Source organism: Delphinapterus leucas, chromosome 2 (genome assembly GCF_059928025.1).
Source record: "Delphinapterus leucas isolate spDelLeu-1000000601 "Yukka" chromosome 2, BTC_Dleu_Yukka2, whole genome shotgun sequence".
NCBI classification, from domain to species: Eukaryota; Metazoa; Chordata; class Mammalia; order Artiodactyla; family Monodontidae; genus Delphinapterus; species Delphinapterus leucas.
In genome coordinates this window covers 97586980-97602519 of record NC_143130.1, presented here as the reverse complement: position 1 = coordinate 97602519, position 15540 = coordinate 97586980, and the positions used below count along the sequence as shown (strand labels likewise).

The 15540-nt window shown below is 44.8% G+C and overlaps 2 protein-coding genes across 8 annotated transcripts in view; one reads left to right on the top strand and one right to left on the bottom strand.

Annotated features, from left to right (window-relative positions):
* CCDC32 (coiled-coil domain containing 32) overlaps positions 1–4163 on the bottom strand; it is a 36730-nt gene extending 32567 nt beyond the window's left edge. For 5 of the 7 annotated variants that reach the window (XR_016392121.1, XR_016392122.1, XM_089907355.1 and 2 more), the window contains exons 1-2: positions 3887–4044; positions 1966–2221 (exon numbers count right to left, since the gene is read on the bottom strand). Coding sequence is in view for 5 of the 7 variants with exons in the window: in XM_089907355.1 (XP_089763481.1) it covers positions 1966–2209 (244 nt within the window). In the remaining 2 variants the exon portion in view is untranslated. The other 2 variants (XM_089907357.1, XM_089907356.1) reach the window with 2 other exon arrangements.
* Positions 4164–7788: 3625 nt separating this feature from the next.
* RPUSD2 (RNA pseudouridine synthase domain containing 2) lies at positions 7789–11637 on the top strand. Its single transcript, XM_022587453.2, has 3 exons — positions 7789–8439; positions 9708–10004; positions 10696–11637. Exons 1-3 carry the CDS (start codon positions 7813–7815, stop codon positions 11428–11430), a joined length of 1659 nt encoding a protein of 552 aa, XP_022443161.1. The 5' UTR covers positions 7789–7812; the 3' UTR covers positions 11431–11637.
* Positions 11638–15540: the final 3903 nt, after the last annotated feature.

Sequence of the window (15540 nt, the reverse complement as noted above, 5' to 3'; positions counted from 1 at the left end):
GATGTTGGAGCCTAACAAAAACAAACATCTTGTAATCCCTGTGAGAGTGATCCATTATGGCTTCCTGGTGATACATGTTTAGTTACTCTTCTTTGCATTTTAAGAATAACTGATGAACAGATAGCCCCTTTAAAAGAATACAAGTAAGGGTATCACCATTTGCCTTCTGCCTTAATTTAGTCTTGCCTCCAACTATAATAAATAGGTAAATGATGACTTTTTGGAGGGGAGGGGTGGACATCAAGCCCACCAATAGAAACTTTATGATTTGCAATCTTGTTTTCATTTCTAAACAAGCCGCATCAGCTGGAACCCACTGATCAAAACAAACACCTTTTGTTGCTACAAGCTACCACCAAAAGCTCACCCATGTAAAAAAAAAAAAAAATCTACAGTTGATAAATGTTAAATATTTGAGGAGTTTTTTTCTCCTGGAGGATGGGTAAAGGATTATGTATATCTCAGGTTGAACTGGCTAAAAGTTTTTAATTGTTGCTCTTAGTGGATTCTCTGATATAAGTTTATTTGGCAATCAAAACAATCTTTATGTTGTCAGGCCTTGATTGTCAAGGTGGGAGGTAGTCTTTTGGGCTGGAAAAGGTCTTCCCCTTTCTGAGGGCGCTGAGTCCCTGATCAGATGTGATCAGGCAGAAACAGGTGCCTTGCATCCTCCAAACCCGCTTGCCATTATCTTCCAGACTCTGCCAAAGGCAACAGAAATCCCTCTTATTTTCTTCAGGGGAGGACATTTTAATCATCTTAACTAACTTAACTAAAATCTTAACTGATTTTAGAAAAGATCCGTGGAGTTTTAACTTTCTGAACCAGTCTTCACCAGTCAAAAACATCACTGAATCCATGAAAGTTTCTTATATGCCCTGGGCACAGAGCACCAACAAGCCGAAGGATCTGGTTCTTCAGCTTCCTAAGACTGTGGCTTCTTCTCCTATCATCATTAAACAGATATTCTGACTACAACAGAATTGGTAACCTCCTCGGCCACTGCTGCAAGTATTACTATACTATCTCTGGTGGCTTCCCAACAAATTTCGTATTACACCCTCATCTTTCTCATTAGCCATCATTCCACCTGTGTTTTTCTCATATTTTTTTCCTCCAGTCCATCATTAACCAAATTCCTTCTATTTTTCCAAGAAATTTCTTAGCAATCATGTAAACTCTATTCTGACTCTTCTTTCTGTCCTTCCTCAAATGCTTCTTCTTCCTGAATTGCCTTTCCTTCCTCAAATAATTATCCTCAGGTTTGGTTTTGTGACATATTGATGCATCTCATGGATGTCTAATAATAAAGGTTAACACAATTCTGAAGATTGGCGATCACTGCCCAAGACTGATATTTGTCTTTCCCCTAGCACGGGACAATCTGAATCTCTTTCCTGTGTTAGGAGTCTCTCTAAATACTTAAGGAAGGCCACAGGACAGGGCAGTGAAGATGTGTTCAGGAAATATTTAAAAACTAAAATGGCTAACAAGAGGCAGAATGAATTTTATGTCAATATACTCCCATCCCAACCATCAATCTATTAAATCTATTTCTCAAACTGTAGCATCATAAATCCACATGTAGCTCTGGGACCATGACCTTCTTCTTTCAGGATGCATAAGGTATGACACTTTGGGGTTATCTGAATACATGGGCCACCAAGAGTGAACAAGAGTGTCCTACAGAATGCCAATAAATAAAGCAGAATTGAGATGAAACAGTCAGAGGCAGGAGATGACAAAGACTGTTAAGGGATGTACAAGGAAAAGAGGGCTCCTTCCCAACAACCAACCTGAAACACCCCCTAGAATTACATCTGACAGATAAATGTGGTAAGGACAAAAAAACAAAAAAACAGAGAATAGAAAACCAGGTTTGATGTAACAGAACTTCAACATGCTTCCTGAAAACCACCAGCTTCTGATTAAAAAATAAAAAAAAAAAAAAGCCATCTAACTTACCTAGAGATGCTAAATACACTTCTGAATCCTGCAGGGGAGCCCAAGGCTTTACAGCTGGCTGCACAGCAAAGTCTGGGGCCTCCCTCTGGCCTGTGCCTGCAGGGTAAGAATCCATAAAGGAGTCTGAGAAAGCATTGCTGGCACTATCCTCTTGGTCAGGATGTGGCAGACAGGAACAGATTTCAGCCCAAAGATCCGGGCCAGATCTTGTAGTTGTAGAGTCAACGTTCTCAAACATTTTCATTTGGAATCTGAGCTGAAAAAACAGAAGCACAAGTGAATAAGGACTGACTTAGGAAGGAAGGTAATAGCCTTTTATCAAGTTTCTCTTAACAAAATTTAAAATGTCTTCTATTACATTCCTATGTTATAGAGAAAAAGATGACAAAAGGGTAATTAGGTTCCTCTTCTGGCTCTGCACTCAGGTTGTTTTCATAATGAAGTTTGTCTTTTAAAATGGAATTTCTTTTTTTATTAATTAATTAATTAATTAATTTTTGGCTGTGTTGGGTCTTCGTTGCTGCACGTGGGCTTTCTCTAGTTGCGGCAAGTGGGGGCTATGCTTCGTTGCAGTGTGCGGGCTTCTCATTGCAGTGGCTTCTCTTGTTGTGGAGCACGGGCTCTGGGCGTGTGGGCTTCAGTGGTTGTGACACGTGGGCTCAGTAGTTGTGGCTGGTGGGCTCTAGAGCACAGGCTCAGTAGTTGTGGCGCACAGGCTTAGTTGCTCCGCAGCATGTGGGATCTTCCTGGACCTGGGCTCGAACCTGTGTCCCCTGCATTGGCAGGCAGATTCTTAACCTCTGCGCCACCAGGGAAGTCCCTTAGAATGGAATTTCTATAAGCCAGACACAAAAGGACAAATATTGAATGATTCCACTTATATGAGGTCTATGCAGTCAAACTCATAGAGACAGAAAATAGAATGGTGGTTGGAGGCGGAGATGGTAATGGGAGTTACTGTTTAATGGGTACAGAGTTTCAGTTTGGGAAGTTCTAGAAATAGATGGTCGTAATGGTTGTACAATAATGTGAATGCCACTTAACAGTACATCTATAAATGGTTAAAATGGTAAAATTTATGTTATGGATGTTTTAACACATATACGCACACACACACAGAGGAATTTCTAGGACATTTCCAGTGAGGACAACCATTCTGCACTTTTCTCCAAAGATCTCCAAAATGCAACCACTCTGTCCTCAGCCAATTAAATTCTGTTTTCAATAGGATGCAGACTAAAGGCCCTGCACAGTTCCATATACAGTACACCAGGATAATAAAAATGCTGCTTGGTGAAAACTGTCGGAGAGTACTGTCATATGCAAGACTCATGTGCTCATTACATGGTGACGCTGGGCTATACGGCTCATGTTCTTATTTTAATAGAAAAATGGAAAGATAGACATTGTCATCATTTTACAGATGAAAAAACTGAGGATAATATGGGTAACTTGTCAAAGGCACATTACTGATACAGAGTGAATCCCTGATTGGAAACCAGACCTGTGACGCTCCAAAAGCCATGTTTTTACCCATTATCACTCTGCCTGTTTGGGACTCTATACTGAAAGTAGCCTGAGCAGAGCTAAGTGGTAAGGACTACCCACAAAGCCTGGGGGCTTTCGTAACTATCTAGTCTAATAGGATGAATTGACACGTTCTTACAGGAGGGACCTTTGAGATTAGGTAGACTGCCTGGGAAAAGGTCTGAATAATTCCAGGAGAGAGCGCCCAGCCAGCGCAATGGCCCGGAAGTAAAAGGGCCAGATATGTGACGGAGTCCCTGTATGAACTGATGCCAAGGGTCACAATGAGGCTCCACCCCTATCCCGAAGTCGTTTGAACCCACCCACACCAAAACTTTGCTAGCATCAGAGCCCTGGTCCCCTGGTCCCCCGGTCCCCCGCAGGAAGTCCATACCAGCGCGGAAAACCCTGGTGTCCAGATCTCGGGCCTCAGTCGCTCAGGCCTCAAGGACTGGCTAGGAGGGACGACTCAGGCCCCGAGGCACCTCTGTGGTATCTCGGAATGCGGACGGAGCCGGGGATACAAAACGCTGGGCACCCCCGCGCCTCTCCACCTACCGCAACCTCCTGCCCCGCAGCCCGCAAACGCTCAGCTCAGTTCAGTCGCTGGCAGCCTGGGAGAAATAGGGAGGCGGAGTTTCCAGGTGACGGATCCCTGGAGTCCTCCAACCACCTCCCAAACTGGCGATGTTCTGTGCGTCAATTGGTCGAGTGGAGCTCAGCAGGGTAAGGAAGCGAGAAGCAGAGTGCTAGGAAACGATGGGCGGGACTGTTGTTGCCTGGAAACGGTGGAGAACACGCCCTGGGCCCCAGTCTTCCCAAGGGCCAGGCAGATTCGGCTCACAACAGTGCGTTACAGCCGCGCGGACAGCGCCTTCCACGTGGTTCCTGCTCAGATAGGGAAGCCCAGTTTCCAAGGCCTTGACTTTTCTTGGTTACCTGAGCAAGTTAATCTCCTCGGCAGTTCTCTGGGCTGCTGTTTGTCCCCGAAAATTTCAGCACTTCGATACGCAAATTAGAGGACTTTTGCTCCTCGAATGGGGTTGGAAGCGATTACTTTCCTTACTCTCACAGGAGATCCAGGTCCCGCTCACCAAGTTATGTAGCTTTCCCACATTCATTTAGTCAATAGACATCAAGCTCATGCTGTGTTCGAGGCATTGTGTTAAGCGGGAATTCAAGACAGGTAAGACTTGGTATGGGTCCCAGCCTTAAAGCTTAGGAGGAAGCGCCATGGAGACAGACAAGTTTACAAATAACATCAAAGAGTTATAGAGGATATGACGGAACTGTGGCCAGAGTACATAAAGGAGAGAGTGGTCATGGGAAATGTGTGTCAGAAACTCTTTTTTTTTTTTTTTAAAGGAGATGACCTTTGATATCCTTCAGGGGTTATCCGTTCGCTGAGATGCAACCCTCCCAACCTGATCCCCAATTTCCAGGGCAGGTTACTGTCTCCCAAAAGACACATGTGAAGAAAGACATCAGCCAACCATCTGTAGAAGTAGCTTGGCTGAGGGTATAATCTCTAGATGTGTCCAAAGCCAATCAATGTGGCTATGGTGGTAATAACTACCACCATGTGAAAGGGAACTACAAGGTACTCTGTTACATTTATAACCATTCTTAGAATATGCAAACAGAAGGAAGTGGAAAGCAAGAAGGTTAGAAAACAAAGGAGCAAATAATAGGCAAGATTTTGGCAGTGCTTATTCACAGAGAATATATGAGGATGGGCGGATCAACAGAGTCCTCCAACTGCCACCCGACCTGGTGACACGAATCTGGTAGCATCTGATTCATAGAAAGGATCACTGTCATAGATTTATGGGTGCTTCATTGAGCTGCTCCATGGCCTTTCAACTCACTTATGAAGTTTTCTCTAATTTCCTGCTCACCAAAAAAACCTCTTGATTTCATATTTGGCCTCTTACATATCTTGATACCAGGATGAGGGTGCCTTTAACAGTAGGCACAAACAGTGGCTGGTATAAAATTGAATACACCTTTTAACTTAAAATTACAGTTGTAAATTAAAAAATGGTCACCCTTAGCGATTCATCTGTGTCCTTTGAGTTTAATTAGTGTGTGCACTGAATAAATCCAAACCAGATCCTGGACTTGCAAATCTGAAACCATAAGCCCTGGTGATCTCCCCCTCCCCAAGGACTGTTCACACTGGGAAGCCACATGAGGGCAGTCAGCATCCCTCTATCTTAGTCTCTGCTTTAACCACAATGTGATTAACACAAATATGTTTTATATTTGTTTCCTCAACCAGCCTAGGCCTTCACTGAGGTCAGGAACCATGTCTTTCTTACCTCTGTATCTCTAGAGCCAAGTGATGCTTGGCAAATGTTCAAAACTTGTTTGGTGTCTGAATGTTTAAATTAGAACCCTCATGGTCAAAGACCACACTGAATTGGAGCTAGACCTTGTGATTCACTCTTCAGTCCCTTCTCCAAGTTGCAACCAGGGTAATCTTTTTGAAATGGAGATTAGATCATGTCACACACACACACACACACACACACACACACACACACACACACCCCAGAAACTCTTTCCCATTGCTCTCAAATTAAAGACTTAAATCCTTCTCACAGTAAGTTAGGTGGAGTTCTTAGTTCAAACTATAGAGCTCATTCTAGCCAGTTTAAGCAGTAAAAGGAATTAATTAAAGCTGCTCTGTACAATAAAATTTCTGTGATGATAGAAATGTTCTGTATTTGAGCTGTCCAATAAGGTATCCACTAGCTTCATGTGATTATTGAGCACTTGAGATGCAGTTTCTGTAACTGAAGAACTGAATTAAATTTTTTTTCATTTTAATTAATTTAAATAGCCACAGGTGGCTAATGGCTATTCTATTGTACACCACAGTATTAAAGGATATTAAATAGTTCACAGAATCTCAAGATGGACCAAAGAGTCAGACTTGGGGTCTATACCCACTGAGTAAACCTCAGTGTCCAAACCTCACTGAGGGGCTTCTCAGGGAGCACCCCAATGCCATTGAACATAGACACTGCAGCTGGGCACTGGACACAAGAACTTCCCCCACTCTTAGTCCCCCAAATCAGATACCTCCAATGCTATCTTGTCAGACATGTATTCCACACTGTGCCTGCTTCCTCTGCTATATGCCTCTGAACCAAAGGTTCTGCCTGATCAAAGGAGCCCAGGTGATGGATGCCCAAGTTGCAAGGGAGGCTGGGAAGGCCAGTTTCTGAATTCCACCTCTTGGAGGCAGTACTTAATGTGGGAAATTCCCCACACAAGAGTGTTGAGAAGATGCTGGATGTCCAAAGGGTACGACAAAAATCTACTTTGTGTGGTCTATAAGAGTCCTTTTCAAACTTTAATATGCAGACAGATGATCTGAGGATCTTGTTAAAATGCAGATTCTGTAAGTTTGTTTATAGCTGAGGGATGTTGGTTGTTTCCAGTTTTGGATTAATTACGAATAAACTGCTATAAATATGCACATAAAAAAAAAAATGCAGATTCTCACTCAGCTGATCTGGAGGGAAGGAGGAAAAAGATTCTGCGGTTCCAGCAGATGTTGCCCATGTTGCTAATCCACAGACCACATTTTGAGTATTTTAAAAAAAAAACAACGTTATTGAAATATAATTCACATTCCATACAATTCACCCTTTTGTCATGTGGCTGGTTCTCAGAGGCCTTGGCTTCTCTTGATTTGGATGTTTCTGAGCTTGTTCTCCGGCTCTCTGGTGAATCCTATGAGGCACTAATATCCTTTCAATAATTCCGTCTCTTATGAAGTTAACAGAAGTTGGTTTCAGTACTTTGCATTTAAGAACTCTGACAAATACATCTTCTGATCCACTTGGAGTTTTAATCTCAGGACACGAGCATATGGGAGGCAAATGGGAGATCTCTAGTCCTTCTCATGCTGTTAGGGAGAAGGACAAGTGTAAAAACATTGCTTCTGAGATGTGTGTGCTTAATTACATATATAACAGCTTTATTGAGTTATATAAGTCACAAAATATAATACCCTTTAAAGTATACAACACAGTGCTTCTTGGATATTCAGAGTTTAGCAATCCTCATTTTGTTTTGTTTTGTTTTAAAATAACTTTCAAGAGTCTTTCCAGACTCAAGGGACGTCGAGCATATCTACATGGAATCTACACTTAATGAATCATTCTCACAGCCTCTCAACTCAACTCATTCTGCTCACTCCTTCACTCCTATTCTTAACGCAGTCCCGCCTCGGCACTAGGCCTCACTGATTGGTTGGTGCCGACTGACGTCATCAGAGCGCGACATGGCCGCCGCGGCTGGGTGGTCATGTGGCTGGGCGGCCGCGTGTGGCTCCAGGTTTTTGGGCAAGTGTGCTTCAACCTCCGGCGCCTCACCTTTGCCAGGACTTGGGGTGGCCGTAGGGGCCCCATGGCGGAAACACTTTCGACCAGGGCCGAGGCAGCTAGCGGGCTGGGAGCTCCGGCTCAGCAAAATGGAGAAGCGGGTGGCGACGCGAGGGGTGAGCAGCCCCCAGGGCGCCCGGAGCCAGCGGGCCCAGGAGTGGAGCCGGCCCCGGGGGACGCGACGCAGGCCGCAGGGAGCGGGGAGCAGGCCGCGACTGCAGCTCCGGGCCCCTGCAAGCGGAAGAAGCGGCGGGGAGCAACCGGGGAGCGCGTCGTGCCGCCCCCGAAGAAGCGGCGGACAGGCGTTAGCTTCGGCGATGAACACTTTGCCGAGACCAGCTACTACTTTGAGGGCGGCCTGCGCAAGGTGCGGCCCTATTACTTTGACTTCCGAACTTACTGCAAAGGCCGCTGGGTGGGCCACAGCTTGCTGCACGTCTTCAGCACCGAGTTCCGAGCCCAGCCTCTTGCCTACTACGAAGCCGCGGTCAGGGCAGGGCGCCTGCACCTCAACGAGGAACCAGTACAGGACCTCAGCGTTGTGCTCAAGGTGGAGTCCTCATGGGGCCTGCCCAAAAGGGGGCAGGGTTTTATTTCATAGTTACTAGGGCATAGGTACTGGAGTAAAATCGGGGTAATTCTGAAGCGTTCTGATTTTCACTTGGAACACTCTTTTAGCGCCCCATCTCCGCAGGTAGACAGCCTGTATGCTTAAGAACTCAGCCCACTTATCCCCTCCATCAAGGCGTCTTCGGTGTTTCCAAGGGACAAAAGTTGTAATTCTCATAGCTCCTTTTACGCACTGTCTTGTGGCACTGGTGCTTATGACTTTCTACCTTGCGTTGTAGATCTCTATACAAATAACAATAACCGAGACTATCATTTATATCTCCTGACTGTGTGCTGGGCACAGAGTTAAGCATTAGGTACTTTAACATTTAATTCTAATGACAAACTTGTGGAGTAGATACTGCCACCTCATTTTACCTGTGAGGAAGCTGAGAAAACTAAGGTAAACCTCACAGAGGTAAGGTAACAGTGCCACTTCCAACGCCTGTGTTCTTATAACTTCTGCTTAAATTATTTATCACAAAGCCTGATAAGATAGAATTGTGAAATGACAGAGATTGAGACTAGAATTGTCTAGCCCAGTGCTTTGACTCTTTAAAATTCCATCACAGCTGAGGTACCAGACACCCTTGTTATTAACACTGCCTCACCATAGTTGTGAGGGGATGCAAGGCATTTGGAGAGTGAGTGGTTTGAATCCCCTCTCCCATCCCAATTTTGAGAAGCAGAGGTCTGGACTGACCCTCACATTTTACAGATGAAGAAACTGAGGCCTGGAGAAGTTAAGTGACTTTCCTAAGAGCATACAGTAGGCCTGTAGCAAATCCAGCTATAGAGCCCAAATCTCTAGACTTAGAGCTTGGTGTTTGTTCAAGGTCACAATAAGTGATGATTTATGGAGGTTTTTCTCCTTTATTTTAGAAAAATTTACTTTTCGAATATAACTTTGTGGTAGAGAAAATACGAATAAGCAGAATAACAACAACAAAAATCCATACTCTTACCACCCAGGGATATCACCGTTAACATTTTGTGTATATCCTATGAGTTTTTCAATGTCTGCTATCTACCTGTATGTCTGTGTTTTTGCAAAGTGAGACTACACTATGCACACTGCTTTTTCTGTTTAAGGATGTACTGTGACCATTCTTCCATGTCAGTAAGGAAGAGGGGAGGAAGCTGTGTGTGCTGCTGACTGATTATAGGTGGCTGGACCCTGGGCTGACTGGTTGCCTATGTCATTGGCAGGACAATGACTTCTTACGGAACACAGTGCACAGGCATGAGCCACCAGTTACAGCAGAACCCGTCCGCCTGCTAGCAGAGAACGAAGATGTGGTGGTTGTAGACAAGCCTTCTTCCATTCCTGTCCACCCCTGTGGCCGCTTCCGACACAACACGGTCATCTTCATCCTGGGCAAGGAGCACCAACTCAAGGAGCTACACCCATTGCATCGGCTTGACCGTCTTACCTCTGGGGTCCTTATGTTTGCCAAGACAGCAGCCGTCTCGGAGAGAATTCATGAACAGGTTCGGGACCGGCAGGTGAGCTAAGCTTTTGCCTCCTGCAGGCCACCTTCTGACCTCATGAATGCTCTGTGTTGAAAGGGTGTCACTGAGTTCTAGATCTGAAGTGAGCCTTCATGTTTATCTGGTCATGCCGCCTATCTTCAGGAAGGTCAACACCTAAAGTGCCAGAGACAGGTTATTATCTCTCATGTTTCAAAAGATCTTTAGAGATGGCATATACTGCCTCTCAGTAATATGCTGTTTTGAAGACTTAAAGTGCTGACAGGCTGAGCAAGGTTTTTAAGACTGTGGTGAGAATCTACTTGGTGGGAAGAATTCTGGATGGCGTTGGAAGATGCTTGGGTAGAAGAGTTAAATGGTGGTGTTTGTGGTCTTGAGACTTGTAATTCTGGATCTCATTGTAATGTATTTATTGTTTACTGTATACCAAGCTCCAGTACCAAGTACGTTAGAGCCCAGCTGACTGAATCCGTATAACAGCCCTGTTGGGGTAAATGCTTTTCTAATCAGACATTTTCCAGACAAGTTAATGGGATTTAAAGAGGCTAAGTAAGTAATGTGCCTAGGATTGTGCAACTGGCAAATGGTGGAGCTGGGGTTTGAATCCTCTTCTGTCTGACACAGGTCCATTGTCATCACTGCAGAGGGTTTGGGCTTCAGGCATTTAGGCTTTGTGCTGACTTTCTCCCTCTCCCCTCCTGTGTAGCTGGAGAAGGAGTACGTGTGCCGGGTGGAGGGGGAGTTCCCTGCCGAGGAAGTAACCTGCAAGGAACCCATCTTGGTGGTGTCCTACAAGGTAGGGGTATGCCGTGTAGATCCTCGGGGCAAGCCCTGTGAGACAGTGTTCCAGAGACTGAGCTACAATGGCCACTCCAGTGTGGTACGGTGCCGGCCACTCACAGGCCGCACCCACCAGATCCGAGTCCACCTCCAGTTCCTGGGTCACCCCATCCTCAATGACCCCATCTACAACTCAATCGCCTGGGGCCCCTCCCGAGGCCGAGGCGGCCACATTCCAAAGACAGATGAGGAACTACTGCGGGACCTTGTGGCAGAGCACCAGGCCAAACAGAGTCTGGATGTGCTAGATCTCTGTGAGGGTGACCTGTCTCCAGGACTCCCAGACTCTACAGCCCCTTCCTCAGAGCTGGGCAAAGACTGCCTAGGAGAGTTGGCTGCATCTGCCCAGAAGATGGATGGAGCAGTTGAGGCAGGCCCTCAGGATCTGGACACAGTGCCCTTGGCATCAGGGAAGGCAACGGAAATCGATGTCGTGGATCAAGAGACAGACCCACTCTGTGCAGAGTGCCGGCTAGTGCGACAGGACCCCTTGCCCCAGGACCTTGTGATGTTCCTGCATGCCCTGTGCTATAAAGGGCCAGGCTTCGAGTACTTTTCACCAATGCCTGCCTGGGCACAGGATGACTGGCAAGAGGACTGAGGGCTGTGGCCAATGGAGGGATTACTTCTCGGACTGGAACGGGGATGGGCCATGAAGTAGGAGTTGACCACATGGGGTGGTACTCAGACTTTCTCAGGGGTGAGGTTGGGCTCTTAAAGGACCTGCTCATACTTGCTACCTCCTTCCTTCTCCCTCCAGCTAGAGTTTGGGGACTTTTTGGTTTGTAAAATAGATCTCTTTTTCTAATACCTTGTGTGTCTGGTTTTCTTACTAGTCTTTTTGGTTTTTTAATTGAGGTAAAGTTCACATAACACAATTACCATTCTAAGATAAACAGTTTAGTGGTGTTTCATACATTCACAGTGATGTGCAGCCATAACCTCTTAATTAGTTCCAAAACATTTTCATCACCCAAAAGGAAACCCATACTCTTTAAATAGGTAATCCCCATTTCCTCTTCCTCCTAGCCCCTGATTCCATTAGTCAACCTTCTGTCTCTATGGATTTGCCTATTCTGGACATTTTTTACAAGTGGAATCACATAATATGTGACCTTTTGTGTCTGTCATCTTTTGTTTAGCATAGTGTTTTCAGGGTTCATCCCGTTTTGTTTTTTTGGCCACGCCATGTGACGTGTGGGATCCTAGTTCCCTGACCAGGGATGAAACCCGCGCCCCCGGCATTTGAAGCACGGAGTCAACCATTGGACCGCCAGGGAAGTTCCCTGAGTTCATCCAATTTATAGCACGCATCAGTACTTCATTCCTGTCTATGGCTGAATAATGTTCCATTGCATGGTTATAAACCACATTTTGTATATCCATTCATCGGTTGACGGACATTGGGTTGTTTCCACCTTTTGGCAGTTGTGAATAGTGCTGCTATGAACATTTGTATACAAGTTTTTGTTTGAATACATGTTTTCTGTTCTTTCAAGTACATACCAAGGAGTGGAATTGCTGGGTCATATGGTAATTCTGTGTTTAATTTTGGGGGAAACCACCAAACTTTCCCACAGCAGCTGAACCATTACATTTCCACGGGCAATGCACAAGGGTTCCAGTTTCTCTCCATTCTCACCAACACTTGTTATTTTCCATTGTTTTGATTGTAGTCATTATAGTGGGATTGAAGTATTATCTCATTGTGGTGTTTTTTTTTTTTTTTTTTTGCGCTACGCGGGCCTCTCACTGTTGTGGCCTCTCCCGTTGCGGAGCACAGGCTCTGGACGCGCAGGCTCAGCGGCCGGGGGTCACGAGCCCAGCCGCTCCGCGGCATGTGAGATCTTCCCAGACCGGGACACGAACCCGTGTCCCTTGCATTGGCAGGCGGACTCTCAACCACTGCGCAACCAGGGAAGTCCTCTCATTGTGGTTTTGATTTGCATTTCCCTTGTAACTAATGATGTTAAACATCTTTTCATGTGCTTGTTGGACATTGTGTATCTTCTTTGCAGAAATGTCTATTCAAATCTTTTGCCCATTTTTAATTCAGATTGGCTTGTTGTTTTTGAGTTATAAGAGTTTTTATGTATTCTGGATACAAGACCCTTAAAAGATACATGATTTGCAAATATTTTCTCCCATTCTGTAGGTTGTCTTTTCGCTTTATTGGCAGGGTCCTGTGATTCACAAAACTTTTATTTGTTTATTATTTATTATGGTAAGAACACTTAACATGAGATCTACACCTTAACAAATTTCAATGTGTACAATACGATATTGTTAACTGTAGGCATGGTGTGGTACAGCATCTGTGGAATTTAAGTATCTTGCGTAACTGAAACTTTATACTTGTTGAATAGCAGTTCCCCATGTCCCCCTGCCCCCAATCCCTGGCATCATCATTCTACTCTCTGCTTCTATGTGTTTAACTATTTTAGATACCAGGAAAGAAAAACTCATTTTCCTTTACTCACAGAATACTCTACTTCAAATATGTGGTGGTTTCCCCACATCAAGCAATTCTCTTACACAAGCTGGGTGTCCTACACTGTAACTCATCTCTGACACCATCTACCTGGAGATAGGGTCAGATGCCACAAGTTAAGGACTTGGTCCCACAAGACTTGCCCCAACTTCAAATGCCAATGGCAAGTCCAGATTGTTACCTGTGCTTCTGACCAGCTGTGAATGAAAGGTTCCCACAACCGCCTCCTCAGGTTCAACCATTTATTAGAATGGCTCACAGAACTCAGGAAAGCAGTTTCCTTACTCAATTACTGGTTTATTACAAGGGATTTTAAAGGACAGGAAAAACAAGCAAGATGAAGAGATACACAGGGCGAGGTCTGGAAGGGTTCTGAGCACAGGAGCTTCTGACACCGTAGAGCTCAGGCGTGCCACTCTCCAGCATGTGGATGCCTTCTTGCTCACCAACTCGGAAGCTCTCTGAACCTTGTCATTAGAGATTTTTAGGGAGGTTTCATTACCAAGGCATGACTGATTATATCATTGGCCGTTGGTTATTAAGTCAAACTCTAGCCTTTCTTTTCCAGAGGCTGGAGTTTGGTGTTGGTGCTGGAAGTTCCAGGGTTGGTTCCTCTGGCAACCAGCTCCCATCCTTAAGGGTTTTCCAAAAGTCACTGCATTAACATAAACCTTTTTTTGGCTGTGTGACAGGGCATGCAGGATCTTAGTTCCCCGACTGGGGATCCAACCCGTGTCTCCTGCAGTGGGAGTGAGGGAGGGGCATATTTTGGGGTGACATTTTGGTTTCCCTCAGCTGGATCATATGGTATTTCTGCTTTTAATTTTTTGAGGGCCCTCCATAGCGGTTGCACCATTCTACAATTCTATCAATGCACAAGAGTTCCAATTCTCTACATCCTCTCCAACACTTGTTACTTTGGTTTTTTGATAGTAGCCATTTTCATCACCCAAAAGGAAACCCATACTCTAAATAGGCCATACAAATGGCCAACAAGCATATGAAAAGATGCTCAACATCAGGACAATGCAAATCAAAACTATGAAAGATATTACCTCACACTCATTAGGATGGCACATACTGAACAGTAGTGTGGGTGGAGAAACACATTGAGTTTATATGCTTTTAGTGGTTCATACTGGTTGTTAACCACCTACTATATGCCAGACATTATTTAGTGCTGGGATACAGAAATGAATGACTAGGCTCTGCCCTGATAGAGCACATATGTTTAAGTGTGCAAAATACAAAGGGAACAGTGGACATATGGCATAATTCAGTCTGGAAGTGCCAGCACAGATTTCCCAGAGGAAGAGGCGTTTAACAATGAGTTAGAATTTGCCCAGTAGAGACATGAGAAGGATTCCAGGTAGAGGGGAAATGTAAGAGAAGGCAGGCCTATTCCAGAGCTAGAGAAGATGGAGGCGGCACCCAAGGAGAAATGTTTTGGGGGCTTTTGGCCCTCTGGTCTCAGTGTATGATTCACTGTCACTGACTATGGAAGTCTTTGCATGGCTTGTATTTCAACAGGGCGCTCTGAACTACAAAGCATAGAAACAGCCAGGGTAAGACAAGATTCACATCGATCTGAGTATCTGCCCAGCTTTGTGAAAACTCTCTCTCTTTAATCTCTTATGAGCCAACCAATTCCTCTCATCACTGAGACCCTCCTTAACTCAGGAGCTCTGGTTTCTTAGGACTGGCAAAAATCAGATGCCTGGTAAAACTCATTCATTCAGCAGACATTTGAGTACCAACTGTGTATTAATTTTATACCAGACTCTGTTTATATAATGGTGAATAAGATAGATATGGTCCCTGCTGTTATGGAGTACACAGTCTGCAGTGTACAACATGATGTGGGGAAGACCAGTAAACAGTTAACATACAGGGAGGTCAATGTTCTGTGTGATGGGAGGAGGAAGGGGGCAGAGGCTATCTCCATACCTAGTCTGTTGTCTTCCAGGGTTCTGAATGGGAACATTAACCTTTGCCCATTTTCTTTCCCTCTCTAGTCCTGTTTGTCTTATTTGCATTCTTTTAGTCAGCTTCAGAGGTTCTTGAAGTAAGGATACATGGATGGGCTTGATAGGGTCCCTGGATCTCTTGAAATTGTATGCAAAATTTTCTGTAGGCATATATTTTTCTGAGGAGTCTATGTATTTCAACAAATCCTTCAAATCTGCATTGTCTAATACTAGCCATGTGTGGTGATTTAAA

What these genes read in the sequence shown, in the direction of transcription:
- RPUSD2 (XM_022587453.2), top strand. Translation starts at nt 7,813, where the DNA reads ATGTGGCTGGGCGGCCGCGTGTGGCTCCAGGTTTTTGGGCAAGTGTGC. An exon ending in ACCTCAGCGTTGTGCTCAAG is followed by an intron (nt 8,440 to 9,707) that starts GTGGAGTCCTCA and finishes TGTCATTGGCAG; the next exon opens with GACAATGACTTCTTACGGAA. An exon ending in AACAGGTTCGGGACCGGCAG is followed by an intron (nt 10,005 to 10,695) that starts GTGAGCTAAGCT and finishes CCTCCTGTGTAG; the next exon opens with CTGGAGAAGGAGTACGTGTG.